At 38.0% G+C, this 19,315-nt stretch overlaps 2 protein-coding genes across 4 annotated transcripts in view; one reads left to right on the forward strand and one right to left on the reverse strand.

The window, feature by feature from the left end:
* dpy19l3 (dpy-19 like C-mannosyltransferase 3) overlaps positions 1-5,321 on the forward strand; it is a 60,019-nt gene extending 54,698 nt beyond the window's left edge. For all 3 annotated transcript variants that reach the window (XM_053493511.1, XM_053493509.1, XM_053493508.1), the window contains one exon: positions 5,000-5,321. In XM_053493511.1, the coding sequence (XP_053349486.1) occupies positions 5,000-5,188 (189 nt within the window). In that variant the 3' untranslated portion in view covers positions 5,189-5,321. The remainder of the gene's footprint in view (positions 1-4,999) is intronic.
* A 5,594-nt stretch (positions 5,322-10,915) lies between these two features.
* si:ch211-186j3.6 (neural-cadherin) overlaps positions 10,916-19,315 on the reverse strand; it is a 285,750-nt gene continuing 277,350 nt past the window's right edge. The window contains exons 32-33 of the mRNA XM_053492457.1: positions 14,931-15,085; positions 10,916-12,643 (exon numbers count right to left, since the gene is read on the reverse strand). Coding sequence (XP_053348432.1) covers positions 12,083-12,643; positions 14,931-15,085 — 716 coding nt within the window. The 3' untranslated portion in view covers positions 10,916-12,082. The remainder of the gene's footprint in view (positions 12,644-14,930; positions 15,086-19,315) is intronic.

Raw genomic sequence — 19,315 nt, forward strand, 5'->3', positions numbered from 1 at the left:
CTGTAAATCTGATTTAGCACTTGGTGGTTTTTTTTTGTTAATCCTGCGGGAAGCAGCGTGTAGGATTTAGGGGGAAAAGACTTTTTCAGGCTTTTTTTTATTCGGTAAAGATGTTCAGAAAAGTTCTGCTTTTGAAAAAAAGTGCTGTGACATTAAGTACTTTTTTTTTCTTCGTACTCATCACATCATAACTTTAGGGGTCAAGGAAAAAAAGTGGAGAATAATGTGCAGATAGAAAAGTTTGTCTTGTTAGATATGTTGAGATGTTAGAGATGTTGAATTAAAAATATATATTTTTACTGCCAATATTGAAGCATCCCACAGTAGCTAATAATAACAACAACTTGGCTATTTTGGGGAAATATTTTTCCCCATGTGTTTCCCATGTATTTTTACCACAGTGATAAGGATTCGCAGAAGCAGTGATATAATATAAAATCTAAATTTATTTTTTTCCCCAGATCATCCTTAATGAGATATCTTTATGATGTATATAAGCTGAGAGGTGCATTTGCATACACACTGTAGTCATGGCCTCAGACATGCTGCCCACGACATACAGAGTATCTGAGAGCTTCTGTACATTTTTCTGGGTCACAACCTTTGAGCACTGTGTAGAAGACACTGGATCAATTCTGATTGAATTATGCATTAAAGTTTTTAAGAATGAATAATGAAGAATGAATCAGTGTTGGGTAAACATAGTCACACCAACCAATCTGCCATTGGGTTGTGGGAAAAACGCCTGTGCTGGGTGATCAGCCATGCCAGTCACACTGCCTCATTTTGTGACAGTAGGCAGTTCTTGGTCATGTTTATTTGTGAAATGTTCCAGACTCTTTAATGAAGCTTGCAAGACTGTAATCGGTTCAAACGAAAGGCACGCCACAACCCAAGCAATACGCTGATTTTGTGGCGTGATAATATTTTTTTTATGCCATACTTCATGTATGCTATTTTGCTGTTGGGGATATCACTGTCCTAATACTGATCAGGGGCCACAAGCGACAGGGGGGCGGAATTGATTCACTTATGCATCTTACGCATAGACATATATATGCAAGGGGATTTATAAGGGCAAGAGAGCATTATCTCTCAACTCATACCATGTTACCACTGATAACGTGTACTGTAGAATACGACCACTGCTCTGAAACTTCTCCAAGTTCTCATCGTTAAATATGTTGCCCTATTTCCTCCTCGTGTTCTACATCAGAAGCTCTGTGCGTCAGATAATTAATATTCATGAACACACAGGGTCTGCTTATGAATATTCATGATTAGTCAGTCACATTTATGACTAATGGACTGGAAAAAAAATAGGCTAAAGCATTTTATTACAAATGCGCATGATTTTCAGGGTAAATATTGCTTGTTATATGTTTCATAGACTCTGAGGAATAAGACAACAAAACGCCCGAAGCTAAGACTGAACTTTTAAACTGTTAAAATGGGTAAATAAGGGATAAGCATGATGCGTAGTTCTGGAATAAGGCATATAACTGCATTAGTTGTCAATAAATCCCATCAGGCCTTATGCACGTCACTCCCACTGCTAAGAGGGAACACTTTGAACTGGTTTAATTACAGATTTGATGCAAGCTGTGCACCTTACCTCCTCTGATGTTTACGATTTAGTCAGCGGGAAAAAAAAATCCCTCCTTCTTTTGATGCAGTCGGAGGAATCACTGGCAATTTGGGTTTTTCCAGAATTATTTTTCTCGTGCCCCACATCGCGTGCATTTTTCAGTATGTTGCCATATTAAACATAATGCGATTTCTTATACAGATACCAGATATAAAGTTTGATCTTTACAGAAATGATCTGCACAAGCTTGATGGAGCACCACTATAGTGCCACAGGTCATTTAAAGAGGTTCATCTTTTAGATGCTCGTGTGACTTTTTTGTTTAATGCATTACTAATGATGTAATTATTTAAAAGTTTCAGGTTTTTAGGGCAAATGTCATTTTCTTTATTTAAAATCAGTACAGATGAGGTATTTTTGTCCAATGATATGGAAATTCTATTTAGATGTACAGTGAAACCTTGGATTGCGGGCAGAGCGTAAATTAAAGCGAATGTTCCAATAAGAAATAATAAAAACTTAGATTATTTGTTCCCCAACCCAAAAAATAAATAATAATAAAAATAATTAAAGTAAAAATAATTAAAAAATATAAAGTAAAAATAAAACAAATTAACCTGCACTTTACTTTTGAAAAAAGAAAAAAAATAAATTCCGACAGATAAGTGTTTCCGTTAGTGTTGTGTTTGTTTGTGTGCCCACGTGCTGTGTATGTGTATGTGTTTGTGCATGCACGCGCTGTGTGTGTGTTTGTGCATGCACGAGCTGTGTATGTGTGTGCATGTGTGTCAAGCTAAAGTACTGTAAGAGGAGAGGAGAAATGACTCCCTCCCCTCTCATCTTACACAGTAACCCTTCCTCCTCTGTAAATATAAATAAACAAGAAATCTCTCCAATGACACTCGAGTCCGCGTCACGCTAACCGAATCACTGCTGTAAAGTAAAAATAAAACAAATTAACCTGCAATTTACCTTTAAAATGAATCGTGACAGAGCAGTGTTTCTGTTAAAGAGAGTGTGTGTGTGTGTGTGTGTGTGTGTGTGTGTGTGTGTGTGTTTACCTGTTTACGCAGCATATTGACAGTTCAGTCACATTCTAAACCACAGGCATGCCTCTACTTGCAGGCTGCAAATAACACAGAAACACACCTATGTTGAAATTTTGTTTTCCAACCCTTTGATTTATTTATCATGTACATCTTCTTTCTACGTATGATGTATTTCAAATTCGTTCATAAATAATGCACCCTGTACTAAACCACACATATCCTCAATACATCTGTTCTTGGACAGAAGCAGTCATTTCTGTTTTCATTCATCTTACTGTTTCCTAGATATGCCTTATGCTCACTTTTTTCGTGCATGAGCACGGGGTAGTTACCTGCATTACTTAAAGTCCAGTAAGTCCAGGAAATTTGAAAACAGTTAATTTTGCTTTTTATTAAAAAAAAAAAAAAAAAAAAAATATATATATATATATATATATATATATATATATATATATATATATATATAAACGTATGCTTGTTTTTTTTTCTTTTGCTTGTCACTTTAAGATTTAAAAAAAAATCTTTGCCAGCACTACCACTATGCCCAGATGTTGTTTATCTAGTTGTAATCATCAACATGTGCTGGCCTTAATTTACACGCCTCATTCTCCCAGTGTTTTACCTGAAGCCTATCTTAAATGCTACATCAATATATTAAAGAGAAAATGCCTTTATATTGTATTTTAGTGATGGGAAGTTTGAATCATTTTAGTGACTTGGTTCTTTGAATCTCGTTCATCAAAATGAACAAATCTTTTTTTGAGTCATTTAGTTAATTTAGTTCTTTTGTTAAGAAATAAAATAAATGTTATATTTTCAATAAACAGACCTCCTACACATCTACATACACAAAGTTTGACTATAGTTTCAGTAATGGAAATATTACAATGCAGCTAAGGACATAATATGATAAACAGAATGAGCAGCTCACCTCTCATATCTTCCGGTCCGAATCATTTGTTCTTTTGAATTATTGCACTGCGTAGCGTCTATGGGAGTCATGTGACAAAAGAACGAACGAACGATTTATACAAAGACTCGAGAGGTAACTATTCAATTCTGTTTCCTGTACATGACCTACGGAAGTTTTGAGATGCTTTGCGCATGTGCGCCCAGTAGAAAATGAATGAATCACTCTCCGAGACTACTCGTTCTTCTGAGACACGTTAAAGACTTGTTCAAAGAGAACGAATTGTTCATAAACGAACCCATCACTACGTATTCAGATGGTTTCTAAACTATAAAGACCAAGTGTGAGTGTTGACTTAGAACTATAACACAAGATTATTACATATTAAATAAACAGTCCTAGAAACATGCACATCCAGTAATGTTTGGGTTGAATAAGGTTCTGTGCTAGTGACCAGAACTTCTGAAGAACCCTTAAGGTTAATTGGATCACAACGCTGTTAAACTAAACCACTAATTGTCCAAAAGTGTTGGTTAAAATAAAAAATTATAAATTAGTTACATTTTATGACAGTAGTGCCAACCATAATTTAAATAACAGCTTTAAATAATAAGGGCAAGTAAAAAAAAACGAGCCACACTTTGGCCATAGAATTTCATTTGTTTTAGGCTGAGCTGTGAGCCATGACAGCACAGCTGTCTACACTTATTTATCGGAAGTGACTCTTTGTCCTCATAGGGCTGACTTGCAAATGATCGCCACATGATCCACTGTCACTCCTCTACCCGACTGAATCGTTTTACATATGGTCAATGTTTACATCAGCTGTGGATGTGGACGGGCATCCAGCTCCTTCATCACGAATAAAACAACCAAACATTTTCTCCATACAGCGGACATAAAGTCAGCGATAAATAATGGCACCAGATACACAAAACTCTGACCACATTCTTTTATGCAAATCACAAGTGGGGTGTCCAGTTTCGCTTACACCGCAGTTACAAATGGACTGGTTGTTTTAATCAAAATCATACAATGTAAGCTATTTTTAAGCAAGAAGGGAAAACATATCATTGATACGGTGACGTTTTATGAAACGTGTCTATTTAATGCTTTTTAGAGTGTCTGAGAATTTCGTACCACCTGCAGGGTTTCATTTCTCTCTCTCTCAAGAGAGAGAATTAACAATTGTCTGGTTAGAAATTATGCTACAGTATAACTTGGAACTACACATTGTGCTGATGTTCTACAACATAAAATGTCTAAACGGAAAAAATATGTAAAATATATAGATATTCAATGAATCATTTAAAATAATGAGATAATGACACATTTTTCTGTAACAGCAAACCTATGCAAAGTTGATTTGGGTAGGAGTTTTATTTATTAATTTATTTATTCTTTAACTCATTATGTTGTATTTAATAAAAAAATTTTAATTTTTTGCCATAGATCATGGACGGACCTGGAGAGAACGACCCTGACCTGGTTCTAGCCTCTCACCCACGGTTTTGCCAAGCAGTAAAGACAGGCGATCTACCGTACTCTACCCTCTTCACCCGTGTCTTTAACAATAAAACTTTTACCGTCTACAAGCTACAGAAATCAAAGAAGAAAGGCAAGAAGGATGGGGGTGTGTAGGACAGCGCATCCTCCAAATCAGCCACCTGCCTCGCTGCTGCCTGTGAGGAATGCTTAGTGAGTGAGTGATCACAGTAGGGGTGTGTGTGTGTGTGTGTGTGTGTGTGTGTCTGTCTGTGTATGTGTGTGTATGTGTGTGTATGTGTGTGTGTGTGTGTGTGTGTCTGTCTGTGTATGTGTGTGTATGTGTGTGTGTGTGTGTGTGTGTGTGTGTGTGGACAGATACCTGATTAATCCAGTGAAGGCAGATTATGTGGGGTGCGTTTGAAACTCTCTAAAGCAACAGGAGCTCATGTTTAAAGAGCAGCAGGAGACAGTGAGTGAACAAGAGATGAAAAAAAGAAATGTTTTGCCATCTGTTTTCTGTCTTTCCATCATCATCATCTTCCTTCTCTTGATATGATCTCATGTATTAAACATGTTTACACATATGTTACTAAAACATAGTTGCATGTGACACTTTGTCCTTCTGTTTTCTCTTCGCCTTTCTGTCACTTCTCACGGACTGAATGAGACTTGGGGGAAAAAAACAAATCTGTGGCGTGGGATTAAAAAAAAAAAGAAGAAGAAGAAAGAAGAGAAAACCCTCCATGTGTTAGTCAGAGAATCTGAACTATTGGGATAATTATTGTCTTTACACTGTAGCTGGAGTCGTAGCTGACTGTCGGATGTTTCCATGAGCATATGTCCGCTGCTTTCCGGATCTCCTAACAGTGACTAATAAGAGTCAGACTTGGTCACGGGTGCAACGCAAGTGCCATAAATCCACACTGTACTGCCTAACGGCTCTAGCACTGTGAATATCATTGCTTTTTTGTTCCGTTTAATTAGCCGGAGTGTAATTCGGTGCTTGGCAAATTGCCATGAGCGATGACAGATGAACAATGAATTTTTAAATATAAAATCAATCGTGTAAGACTCCGATTTAACTGGACTAACAAATGCTGGTAGATTTTGGTTTGAATATACAACATTCACTAGCATTGATGACGCATCTGAAGTGTAAATCGACTACAAATTTATATTAATCTCTTTTAGGTATATATATATGGCTGATGTAAACTATTGCAAGACTTGAATCCCGGCTAAATTATATTACTTAGTCTTGTTTTCTGCCACTAAGTATTTTACAAATTGGAAACATGTGAACATTTTCCAATCAGCCAGTGAACCAAACTCCAAGCACAATTTAACGCGACTTGGTTTTTAATGTATTTCTCAGGCTGTTCCAGGCCCAGGGTGCTACTGAATTATATCTGTTCTGGATTGCACCATCATGCCCTAAATCCATTCTTTGATGTTCTCCACAACATCTGTAACAGAAATCCTCAAACGATTTTCAGTGTAATACATAGACCAGTTCGGTCATTTCATAAAGCTCCAGAGTTCACGCCGAGCGGAAATCAGCAGGCCCGAAATGAAGCTCTGTGTTCCGATACAGTGAAGGTACGAGAGCCCCTGTGCTTTATTACAGTACTCATGGCATTAATCGCGAGGGAACATTCCAATTTAACGCTTTGGGGCCCTGATTTACTAAAGGCGTGCGTGTGTCCAAATGTGCAGCTGATTTAATATCAACATCTACAGATCTTTGTGTTTTGCAGATTAGCAAAATAACAGTATTATAACAATAAGCAGCTCCTGGCATTTATTTTTTTTTTACTTAGAAGTGCAAAAGACAGAAAATGGATTTATTTTACACTTGCAGTGTGTTTTTTTGGGGGGGTGGGAGGGAATGTGGGTTGAGTGGGTGTTAACTATTTCATAAGACAAAATTAATAAAAGTCAAATTAAACCAATTAGAAAATCCTTCGATATGGGGAATGTTACTTTTTTTTTTTTGTATCTTGATTAATGTGTGGGAGTTTAAACTAGATATTTACTGTACCATGTGAAAAGACTTTAATTCACATTTTCATTGTCAACAGAAAACATCCTCACATCAGTTTTGTTTCATTTTGTGTTCACGTTGTATTTCAAAGAGGTTTCACCTCCAGTATTTAAGGTCGGACGCATCGGCTGCTTTCACATTTAAATCTGTAATATACAGTACACTTGTGTTCGAGACAGAAATATTTTAAACATGTGATGTGAGAACAGAACAGCTTAAGTCACAGTCAGTCCACAGCCTTTTTTTTTTTTTTTTTTTTTTACAATGCAAATATGATGTGCAAATTAATTGTGCATAATTACTCATTTTGCTCAGTCTGTATTACCGCGCTGATCTAGCAAACTTTCTCAAGATACATTATGATGTTTAACAAATTTGTAGCCTGTTTGTTTAGGCCTAACTTTTCTGTGCAACCCAAACCTGGGTATTCCACTTCCCAAGTAGGTTAGCTGGTAGTAAATCAGGGCCTAAATGAGATCATTATTCGACTAGCGAGGATGGCAAAGGGACATTATATTTGTTTCGTATCCTCAGGCATTACTCAATGAAGGTTGCACTAGCTTGATCCTGTGATGTTTCAGTTGTGTGCGTAGTTGTACAAGGTCATCATTTAAAAGTAATGTTTATCTCTTGTGTTTTTTTTAATAAAATGATTTGTTCATTGATTGTTCCATGTTTATTCCTTAATTGTTCAAATTCGAAACACCATGACATTTTAAATGTACGCCACTCGAACAGGCACTAATAAAGAGAACATCTCATTGTTATTCTTACAATTAAATTATTACAAACAGAAAACTGCTCATTATCATTTGTCACTCAAAATTTCGACTTTTTTTTTTTTTCAGTATTGAAGGGTAAACCAAATAATAAGGCACACAATCTTTTACCCTAATGAAGGTGTGTGTGTGTGTATGCACAGTATGTATGGATATGCAAATTGGAACGAACCCAACCCTAAACACATCATCCTAATGGAGTCTAATAAGTTTTTGTATTTTACAATGCAGTAAAAGTTCCCTGTCCCTGGTTTAGGATTTTGATTGATATATAGTAATTATATACAACAGTGTTTGGACACACCTTTCTATTCAATGTTTTTATTATTATTATTATTATTATTTATATTATTATTATTATTATTATTATGTTTTCAACATGGTATATTTGTATATAAATTCTATTTGTAGCATTGTATATTAATACTAAATACCCCCACACCTTCACACCTCACTCCTCATACATACATCACATTGGGAACCACATACTCAGGAACCATCTGTTTACCATGTAAAACAAAGAAACAAATATCTCAAATTTGGATTCATCAGACCAAAGGAGTGTTTAGCACCAATCTAATATCCATTACTTGTATTTTCTGGCCTAAGCAAGTATCTTCTGCTTGTTCTTCCGAAGTGATGGTTTATTTTTTACAATTTGACCATGAAAGCCTGACTCACGTTGTTAGTCTTCTCTGAACAGTGGATGTTGAAATATACTGTATCTGGTGCTTGAACTCAGAGAAGCATTTATGTGGGGGGTTAATATGCGGTGCTGTAAATCAGTGGTGTCTGAGGCTGACCATGCTAATAAACTTTTCCTCTGCAGCAGATGTAGCTCTTGGTTTTTCTTTCCTGGGATGTTACCCACGAGGGCAAGTTTCATCATAACGTTTTATACAGTAATTTGATAACTATAGTCGTACAGTTGGGAATACAGTATATTCAAAGTTCTTGAGATTTTCAGACTGACTAACCGTAATGATGGACTGTTTTTTTCTCTTAGTGTTTCTTGCCAAAAATATGGATTTTTACAGTAGTTGTAGTAACACTAATAGAGCTATTGACTCTATAGACTATTGTACCCACCTTTCCCCTGCACAAGACAACCGAAGCACACTACAAAGGCAAGAATGTCACAAATTAACTCTTGACAAGGAACATCTGTGAATTGAAAACCATTCCAGGTGGCTATCTTGTGAATCTGATAAGAGAACGCCAGAAGAATGTGTCATGCTGTCATCAAAGCTAAATATAGTTAATTATGAATTTAAAACATATTCATAATTCCATGTGTTCATCCATAGTTTTGATGTCTTCAGTATTTATGTAGAAAAAAAAAAGCTGGATCCAAACTTTTGACTTGTAATGAATGAAAATTATCTTAGAGATAAAAAATTACTGTTCCAGCCAGTTGCTTATTGATGATTGTAGCTCTTGATAGTAGTGCGTATGGGTCACCAGTAGGTCAGTAACTTCTAAATGTGATGCAGGGCACATCAGATCTGATTTGATACCCAGATGTCAGAGAACTGGCTCAATCTAATGGGCACTGGTTCTAGAACTGTTCTCAGGACTTGTTTTTGGTTTCTAATCTACTTTTGGTTCAAGGATTCGTCCATTCTGATGTGACCCGCATTATGATTAAAATGATTTCATGCAAATTAAATTCCAATGTGTTTGTGACTTAATCATGTGGATCATTTGGTAACTTGCGAGGTGTGGCCTCTGTGGATTGGATATGGATTTGTCCGGTGCATTCCGTGATTGCTCGGTTGGATTGAGATCTGGGGAATTTGTTGGCGAGTCAGCAACCTTGAACTCCTTGCCTGCTAACCCCCTCACGCTTAGCTGTGATGCACTGGGAGTTCCGATACCTTTCTATCATGGCCAGTATGATTTTGCTTTTTAGGTTGGCATTTGGTTCCCACTGGCATAGATGAGCACTGGGTGGCCATGATTTTACCACCAGTTTACTGGTATGTAATTGCTAATCAGTGTTATCAGTGTTCGGCTGATCTTTGTGTGTGTGTGTGAGAGAGAGGGAGAGAAAGATAGAGCAAAAGTGAGAAAACACAAACCATAATAGTAGTAAATAACTTTATTCACTGAGAAAGAAAAATGCAAAACGTCAATAAATTTTCACCCACTGAAAGAAATATGCCTTAAAAAAGGGAAATGATAAAATACAAGCTCACGTTCAACAGCAGAAGCTTGATATTCCTCAAATGGGATTCTTGATATTTCTTTGAAAAGCAGTAACTTTCTTTGATATGTACAAATGAGGTAAAAACATCTCACAATATGCAGTACTATATAATCACCACAAAAAATAATGTCTGCGAAATTAAGATGACGCTGATCTGTCCGAGATGATAGAAAACCTGGGAGACCATTCGTGTCTCTCTGATATTATTCCCAGTCGTGTTTCGAGGATGAATCTGAACTGCAGTCCTGTTGGATCCTTTATCTTGTTCATGAAAAACCCAAGTACCATTTCTGGGCTTTATGTTGCTGCCTCTGGACAAAATTGGCACTTTTGAGATCCTTAATGAGATTGACGTCTTTTTTACTGACTCCTCCATCTCCCATGATGCTTTGGTTTGCAGCATGACAGTGAGCGATCAGTTCGTATTAGGATTAGCGTGTTGATGTCTTTTAGCACACTCCTACACAGCGCAGCTGCACTGTCATGCTCCACTTTAAGAGCTGCATGACAAAAAAAATCATGCCGGAAATGAAAGCGAAATAATAAGAAAAAAAAAACGATGGAGAGTCAGGGGGGAGAACTGTAACCTTAGAATGCATAGAGTACAATGTTGGCATTTGCGACCTCACAGGAGGACGCTATGTGACTATTCCGTCTAGCATTTAAGACGGGCAAAATGCGGCGCGTCAAACTTTTACGCCATGTGCTGCTTCATGAACCCATTAAAATGGACTGCATTGAAATGCTTAGAGTCAGAAGCTGAAAGGTCGTTTTACCTTAATTTTTTTTCCCTAATGTTCTGGATAGAATTCAGCTTTATACTGAAGTTCATCAGGATTCTCAGCAGGTATGTCAAGGGGAAAAAAATACTCACTCTCCATTCTCTAGTTTTTTTTTTTGTTGTTTTTGCCAGGAATAAAAATGCCTCATGCTGTGCAGGTTTTTGTTAAGGACATAATGCTTCCTAAAGGGAGCAAAATGCATGGAGTGGAACCTCACTGGTCTCATACCACCGAGAACAGCTCCTGTGCAGAAATCAGGTCCTAACACCGCCCGGTAATGTGAACCAGTCTCGATAAAAAGACATACATATATTCATGAAATGTATTTAGCTCTTTCAGACAAACTTTGTAGTAAAGGCCTCGGTGAAAACCTCGTCCCCGTCCTCTAATTTGCTCCAACATGGACCTGCACCCTCCGTGTCCCAAGCGCATTTGTATTCCGACTCCACTTAAGCGAGAGGGCACGATTTGTATTCCCATCCAACATTGTAGGAAAGGCTAAACAATAAGCCCGCTCTCAGCCTCATTTTCTTTAGTGCATCGTACTACATCCAGCTTTTTTTTGTTTTCACAGTCACTCATTCCCTCCATCTGAAGGGGAGTTAAAATTTATGAGAAGAGTGGTGTGAATAAAAAAAAAAGAAAGAAAAAAAAAGCTGTGACCGAGTTTGAAGGTGTAACTGATGAACATTCTGGATACTTTGACAGCAAACACGTTTAGAAAAGCAAACCAAGGAAGGCCAAAAAAAAAAAAAAAAACATCCCATCTTAAATGTCCAAGTACTTTTCCTTTATACTCAAAACACTTAAAGAAGGCAGACATGTAGGACGGCACAAAAGAAATGATAAAAGTGTGAGGCTTTTTTCCAACAGGACTCAAAGTTAGCGGATGCTATCACTTTCCGTCATCGTCACGCACGAGTTGCGGCTGAAAAGTGTTTTTTTGCAGGGCAAGAATAAGTGTCATATACAGACGCTTATGTCTTTGACTGGCATTTCCCATTTGTGGCTCATTGATAGTCCAGGAACACCAGCCTATCTCCATTTCATTCGGATCTCGGGAGAAATGTTTTGTAAATAATCAGAATCCCTCACAAGGACAGAAAGCAAAGCAGACCTTGTTCGGGTTTACAAAAAAATATTCCCTGTGATTCTGGGTCCATCCCTGACGCTCACGTTCTCCAGAAAAAGCCACCCAGAGTCTAGTCGTTCTGCTGCACATACAAAGTGTGCTTAGAGGTCACTAGCCTCCGCCCTCTCGTAAAGTGCTCGGAGTTTATCGAAGCGAGGACCCCAATCTTTAAGACACTCATGCCCGGCAGCGCTGTTCTCATCCAGTCCGGCTGAGCTGAAGGAGCTGAGAGAACCGGCTGGAGAACCTCCGCCTTCAGTAGAGAACACCTGAAGTGAATCGGCGGGTGCAGAGTCTGCGTGTTGCTCGGCATCTCGGATGATCTCGCACAAGTAGCGTGCCAGGTCCTGGCTGGAGAACGACAGGCTCTTGCGGGCGAGCTGGGCGGTGCGGACGGCTACGGGAGCGGCACACTGTCCCTGGGCAGGAGCGTGGTTCAGGGGCACGTCTCTGCGTAGGGTGGTGCTGCTGGACGACACGGAGCTTGTGCTAGTGGCTGTTGGAGCTCGGGATGGCGGGTCTGACTGGTGGAGGTGGTGTTGTTGTTGCTGCTGCTGGATGGGGGCGTGATAATGATGGAGGGCTCGCGAGCGACTATATTGCACAGACTGGGCTGGACTTGGCTGCAGGGACTTCTGCAGTTCTGCCATGTCGTAAGCATTCTGGGAGAAATGAGTAAAAAGAAATAAGGGGAAATTAGGAAATAAATAAAAGTTTATTTGAAAGACAAACTCATTAATTAAAGATAATTTGACATGCTTTCTACAGCAGTTCTTTTTAGTGTCAGAATATGAGATATGCAACATAAACAACTCTTGATCAATTGGCTAATAAGAAGTGCAGACGAAGAGACACTGACAGCGTAAGAGGCCCTGTGTCTTCATTACAGTATGCGTTTTTCTGTTAATCATTACTGACATAAATCCTGACTCATGCCTCTAATGCTAAAGCCTGATTCTTCTCTATGAGTGCACCTCTCTTTCCACCTGAGAGAGAGAAATAGAGAGAGACAGACAGAGACTGAGTGCACTGATAATTCAGCATAGTGGAACAAGATACCTCTGCCTAGCTTGAAGTTAAGATAAAGAGAATGAATGTTTATTATCCATCAGTATCAGTAATTGGACTAAACCGTGAATGGGCGTTTTTGCTTCATTTGTTGTTGTCAGCATCGTCAATGGTTCACATTATTTTTTGTATGTAACTGCAAGTGATACTTTATAATAAATTTATTCAGTTTTGTTTTGTTGAATGGCACTCAGACAAGCATTTTGTTAATAAAAATGTCATATTATATAAATCTCTGATCTGGTGAATCAGTATGTGCACATATTTATTGATAGGGACGTTTAAGCTCTTCTGTAAATATAACGACAAACATAATTAATATAAAGGTAAATATAAACAGACTAATAACCTGGGAAATAAATATTGAGGATGAATGAAGGAAGCATGTTAATGCATCCTGCTGCAGAATGTACACTTACATAGCCCCTAATATTTCATTTTACTGCTTATTCTGTACAGGGTCACAGGGGACCCAATTCCAGGCTTCCAGGGCACGAGATGGGGTACACCCATGCACACACCATACACCATTAGGCACTCATTGTTCACACAATTGGGAACACCTATTAGCGTATTCTGCATGTCTTTGGACCGCGTAAGGAAGAGTACCCGAAGGAAACCCACCAAGCCTGGGAGGAACATTAAAACTCCATGTGGGAGGAAGAGTACCTGGAGGAAATCCACCAAGCACAGGAAGAACATGGACACAGACCCGGGGTGGAAATCGATCCCTGACCCTGGAGTTGCGAGGCCACTAAGCCATCAAGCTGCCATGTAAACTAATATTCTGCTAATAATCAAAAGAACAGTCCAATTGAAATAAAAATGCATAACTGCAAACATCTAAGTTGATTGGAGAATGAATTTTCAAGCAGGGGGTGTAATTCATTCAATAGGTAAATATTAGGCATGTAAACACTTGATTCTTTTTGTACATGCTCTGAACCATTTTCCATGGGAAATATGGAAATATAACCATGGGAGTAATATTACACAACATGACACGTTTCCATAAGAGGAAAATAAAATCTGGTTCTTTTTCTGATCACTGAACTCCGAGACCAACTCTCTTTCCCACCTGTCTCCATCCACTGGGTATTTGTCTGATGAAAAGGGGACTGATTGGCTCATGATGACCAATCATAGATGAGACTGGAACTAATCATAACGCAGAAGGTGGAATTTATCAGTAAAGATGGAAAGCCAAACCTAACCTTTAAGTTGGAGAAAAATACTTCTTCTCTTACATGCTTCACAGCTGGCAGAACCACTTTAAGCAGGTCAAAAAAAAAAGTTACTCAATTAATAAAGTTTATCTGATGTGTAAATAAAACTTAAAGCAAGTAAACCAAAGACAGTCAGGTGATGCATGTGTGAATGTTTCACCTCGCTTTTTACATAAGGTGTCTGAAAGAGCTACTGCACTATACCAGCAATGTATCTACCACCTGCTGACATCAGTTCTTCTCATTCAGTAGCAATGCTTTATAGTCGGTACCCCTCCACCCACCTCTAAGATAGAATAAACTTTTAGAGCTTTTCTCCCCAGTGCATACACTTTCACTAAAAATGTCATGGGTAAAATGTCAACCTGTCATGGTATCTTGAAACGTTCAGCTCTCAACAGTTTCCAGTCGGCATGAAAAACGGATTAGGTGGGTTGCTGATGTTAAAGGTTGCCGTGGAGACAGTTCCACATGAGCCGTCATGGCAACTGTGTTTCGGTCAGACTTTTTGGACGTCCCGCCCTAGGTTGTCATAGTGACATGGACCACTCATGTCTATCTCTAACATTCCGAGTGTGCATGATATCCATGAAAAAAAAAAAAGCACACATTTTCAGAACTATTTTAATCAAGCAGTCAATGAGAAGTCATTTACCTGATCTTCCTCGCCCCCTCCTTCCTCATCATAGTTGAGCACGTTCTCGCGGATATCCTCCCAGCCATCGTGGTGAGCGGAAACGTGGTACACGCCCTCCTTCAGGCCCTTGTAGCTCCGCCAGCGTGTGTACAGAAAGATCCCGAGCAGCAGAACTACACACACACATAAAAATGAAGAAAAAAACAAAACAATGACTCAGCACTTTTCCATGATGACTTTGGCACATTTGTAGCTGATCGTTACCATAAAGCTCAAGCTAATAAGGTCAGTAGAGCCCAACTGTAGGTCAGGAAACACTACTTTTAAGTTTAACTGCTACCCGGTTGCCAATTAAAGAGAGTGATTATCTTGCCGTTATAACCTTTAACAGTGAAACTCTATAAAATATGAGGAAAAGCACATTACATAAGCATCAAATACTTTCCAGTAGATTGATAGTTTTCTGTAACCGGCATGTTTTACTGACTGGTTTTAGAAGCACTGGTCAACTCCCACATGTGCACTATGTTTGTGTGTGTGTGTGTGTGTGTGTATGCTCTACATGATGCAACCACAACTACATGCCTGCTGTGTTACTATCCTTGCTACTGGATATTAAAATTTTCCTTCAGGATCAATAAGGTATGTATTTATGTACACTATATTGCCAAAAGTATTCGCTCCCCTGCCTTTAAATGCATATGAACTTATGTAACATCCAATCCTCAATACTGTATGGGTAAATATGATGTTGGCCCACCCATTGTTAACAGCTTCAACTCTTTTTTTACATTTTTTTAATTTTTATTTTTTGCATTTTGTGCAAGATTTAGTGAAGACATAGCACCGTGTCCCAAGACACGTTAGTTTCATTTTTAAAACAGCCAGTGTCAAGAGGAATCATAAATTAAGATTAAATGAAGTTTAAGTTCATAATTTAACTTCATTTACATGTCTTTCCTAAATGTTGTGATTGTCTTCATATGCAAAAATATCATTATATTGTTGTAAAATGGTAATATTGGTAATATTTTTAGGTGGCTGGAATGGATTATCTGCATTTGCATTATTTCCTATGGGAAAATGTGTTTCGCAATACAGAATTAAATCTTAAGATCCTGCCTCTGGAACGGATTCATCTGGAACCCTATACTGTATGTGTATTCCATATTTGGTAGCCACGACGGGCATGGCCTACTGTATACAGTTTTTATTGCTGTTGTTTAAAATCTAGACCCACTAACATGGCCAGGAGAAAACTCAGAGGTAGGAATGCCAGCACTGATCGTGTGGTCTGACAGTTCCTCAACCTCAGCTACTTCACTTTAGTTATAATTGGTCTCAGCTAGAGACGTTTTATGGGACTGTTTGTGGGTGTACACTCGCCTCCCACAATATTTCCTAAATAACTGTAGAAGCTTGAATGTAGTCAAATGCTATACAATTAGACAGGGCATCTCCACGCACTGGCTCTAGCACAGAGCACAGAGTAATGAAACAGAGATCCCTGTCAACATCTTCTACCTTCAACCATTTCCAGACTCAGACTGGCCTTTAGAACAAGATTATGGGCATATATACACTCTGAATCTCAGTCTTATTATGTTCTGAGCTTCTTCCAGCATTCTCACTCTCTGCCTCGTCTCGTGCTGTTTGTTTTTTCCTAGGATTTCATGGCATTTTTCCATCTATCTTTTTTTCTTTTCCATGCAGTCCCCTTCGCCTCCGACTCATTCTGTTTCTCATTCCGTTTCCTTCGCAGTCCCACTGAGGCTTTCCTCATGTCACAGCTGTTTTGTCTCATGGTTTCCCCATTTCCCCCTTTCCCACTTTCTTTATTCATTGCTTTTTCTTAGTTACTATGGATTGCTGGTCGCAGCACACACCTCAGTTTTTGGACACAATACAGTTTGAATACACAACTGATCGTACACTTTCTATTCATAATATTCACTAACATCAGTTAAACTATACTTACTGCTATTGAAAAATCCTCAAAATGTTAACATTGATAAACATTTTTTTGCACAGAAATGGAAAACACCAAAAAAAAAAAAAAAAAACCTAAACAAAGCTGTTTTAAGTAATAAAATGATGACGTAAACACATTTATTTTGTCAATGCCTGACAACATCCAAAGACTCAGGAAGCTAAGCAATTAAAAATTACTAATTTCTTTAAATCTCTCTGCTTTGGCAAATGCCTCACATAAATGAACATCAAGTATCTCCTCTTTAGAGATTTGTCATGCTGCGTTCGTGCCAAACGAAGGTACTTACCCTAAGCCACAAGACATTTTTAGCTCGGTTTTCTCCCCTAATCACTGCAAATAGGATTTCTGGCTCATATTCAAAGAGTGGTTTAAAAGGGGAGCAGCATGCGTTCAAAGAGAAAGGTGGAGAGCAGTCCACTAATTGAATCGTCTTTTAGATAGAAACCATTTCCCTCTTAGTCTTTCCACATTCATGGAAGCTGGCTGTATCTGGACCACTCATTCTGAAGTGCTTATCAAAGAGAACCAGGACAGTAGTTGTTGATTTCAAAGTCACAATGTGGCATATGGTTTGTGTTCCAACTGTCGTTTTTATCAAACATTGTTTGAGATGATGACAGGATGTTTGGTTTGCCATAAAGAGTGTGTCTCCACATGTCTATCTAACTCAAATGACACAAAAGCTGGTGGATGCATGTTTGGGGGAAAAAAGACAGTATTTAACATTTAAAGACTTTGGCAAAAATTCATTATTGGCTGATACTTGTCTTGTTGAATGGCAACTTCACTGATGCCAGTGGCCAATAGTTAATTGCAGTTTGACTCAAAAAACAGAAGTCTACCCAGCTGCAGTATTGGAAGAGATCCAATAAGTGGTTCTATACTACCAACTATAACAGCAACAATGTGCACACATGTTAGAAAATATTGCCGGTGCGGGGATATTTTAGCAATGTGCAGTTTCTAAGACATTTCAAGACAAGGTACCTAGGAAGAATGTTGTTATGCTTCATTTTTCGAATTGCTTTTACATTTAATTACATTTTATTCATGTTACACAAAAAGGATTAGTGATTAAATAAAAAGCATCTGTCTTGTGAAATAAGATTATATTAAATTTACACTACCGTTCAAAAGTTTGGGGTCACTTGCAAATTTCTTTATTTTTGTTTACTGATTTATTTTCTACATTTTACAACAATACTGGGGATTTCAAAACTATAAAATAACACATATGGAATTAGGTAATTACAGTACATAACAACAACAAAAACAACGGTTAGTTGTTATTTTAAGACACAGAGGTCAGCCTTTCTGTAATAGTTCTTGTAAGAACAGTATTGTCAAGTGCATTTGCAAAATCCGTCAAGCACCATAATGAAACTAGCTCTCATGAAGGCCATCCCAGGAGGGCGAGACCAAAACCTACCTCTGCCGCAGACGAGAAGTTCATTTAGAGTTATCAGCCTGAAAAATGACCAATTAACAGCACCTCAGATTAGAGGCATTATGAAGTCTTTACAGAGCATAAGCAGCAGAAACATCTCACCATTAACTGTTCAAAGGAGATTAATGCATTTTTTGGATGCCTTCAGCATTTCTTTACAATGTAGAAAGAAATTAAAATCAGGAACCATCATGGAGTTAGAAAGTGACCCCAAACTTTTGGACGGTAGTGTATGTGTATACTAAACGTGCCTGCGCCTTCGCTAGTGTGGAATTTACTGTAATTGCACACTATTAAGCGCGTTTTAAAAAATGTACAGCGCCATCTGCTGAATTTTGGAATTAATTAAATTTTTACATCTTACTGCGAAGTGAGCAGAATGAAGGTGTAAAATCGCATTTATTAAGTAGAGGTGATTAAGTAGACACTTATAAGTAGACACTCATAAGTGCGTATTAAAAAAAAGTACAGCGCCACCTGTTGAATTTTAAGATGAAATAATGATTCTTTTTTCAAGGTCGATATTTTTTTTATATAAGGGCGTTTTCTATTAAAATTTTAAAGTAGCATATCTTCTCTTTCCGTGGGTCGATTGTGATGAAACAAAGCCTCATGTTACCTTAAGTTGTGCCAAATACACCCATGAAAACCCTATTAAAACTCGTTCAGAAGTTTCCACCTGATGCATGCACAAACAAACAGACAAACAAACAGACAAACATGACAAACAGTTCTTACTGTTCTTACATCCACCTAAATTATTTTTACACGCCAACTTTCAGTTTTATTACATTCATAGACAATGAAAATTTCTTTTTTTTGCCATGCACAAAAAGGGGGAATAAATGACAACGTAAAAACTATCAGTATATAATATATATATAAAATCCTCTAACCTTTGTTGTATGTAAGCACATCCTAAAAATGTGTGATGAGAAATGTGCTGTAGAAATATTTTATAGA

Source organism: Clarias gariepinus, chromosome 3 (genome assembly GCF_024256425.1).
Source record: "Clarias gariepinus isolate MV-2021 ecotype Netherlands chromosome 3, CGAR_prim_01v2, whole genome shotgun sequence".
In the NCBI taxonomy this organism is placed as follows: Eukaryota; Metazoa; Chordata; class Actinopteri; order Siluriformes; family Clariidae; genus Clarias; species Clarias gariepinus.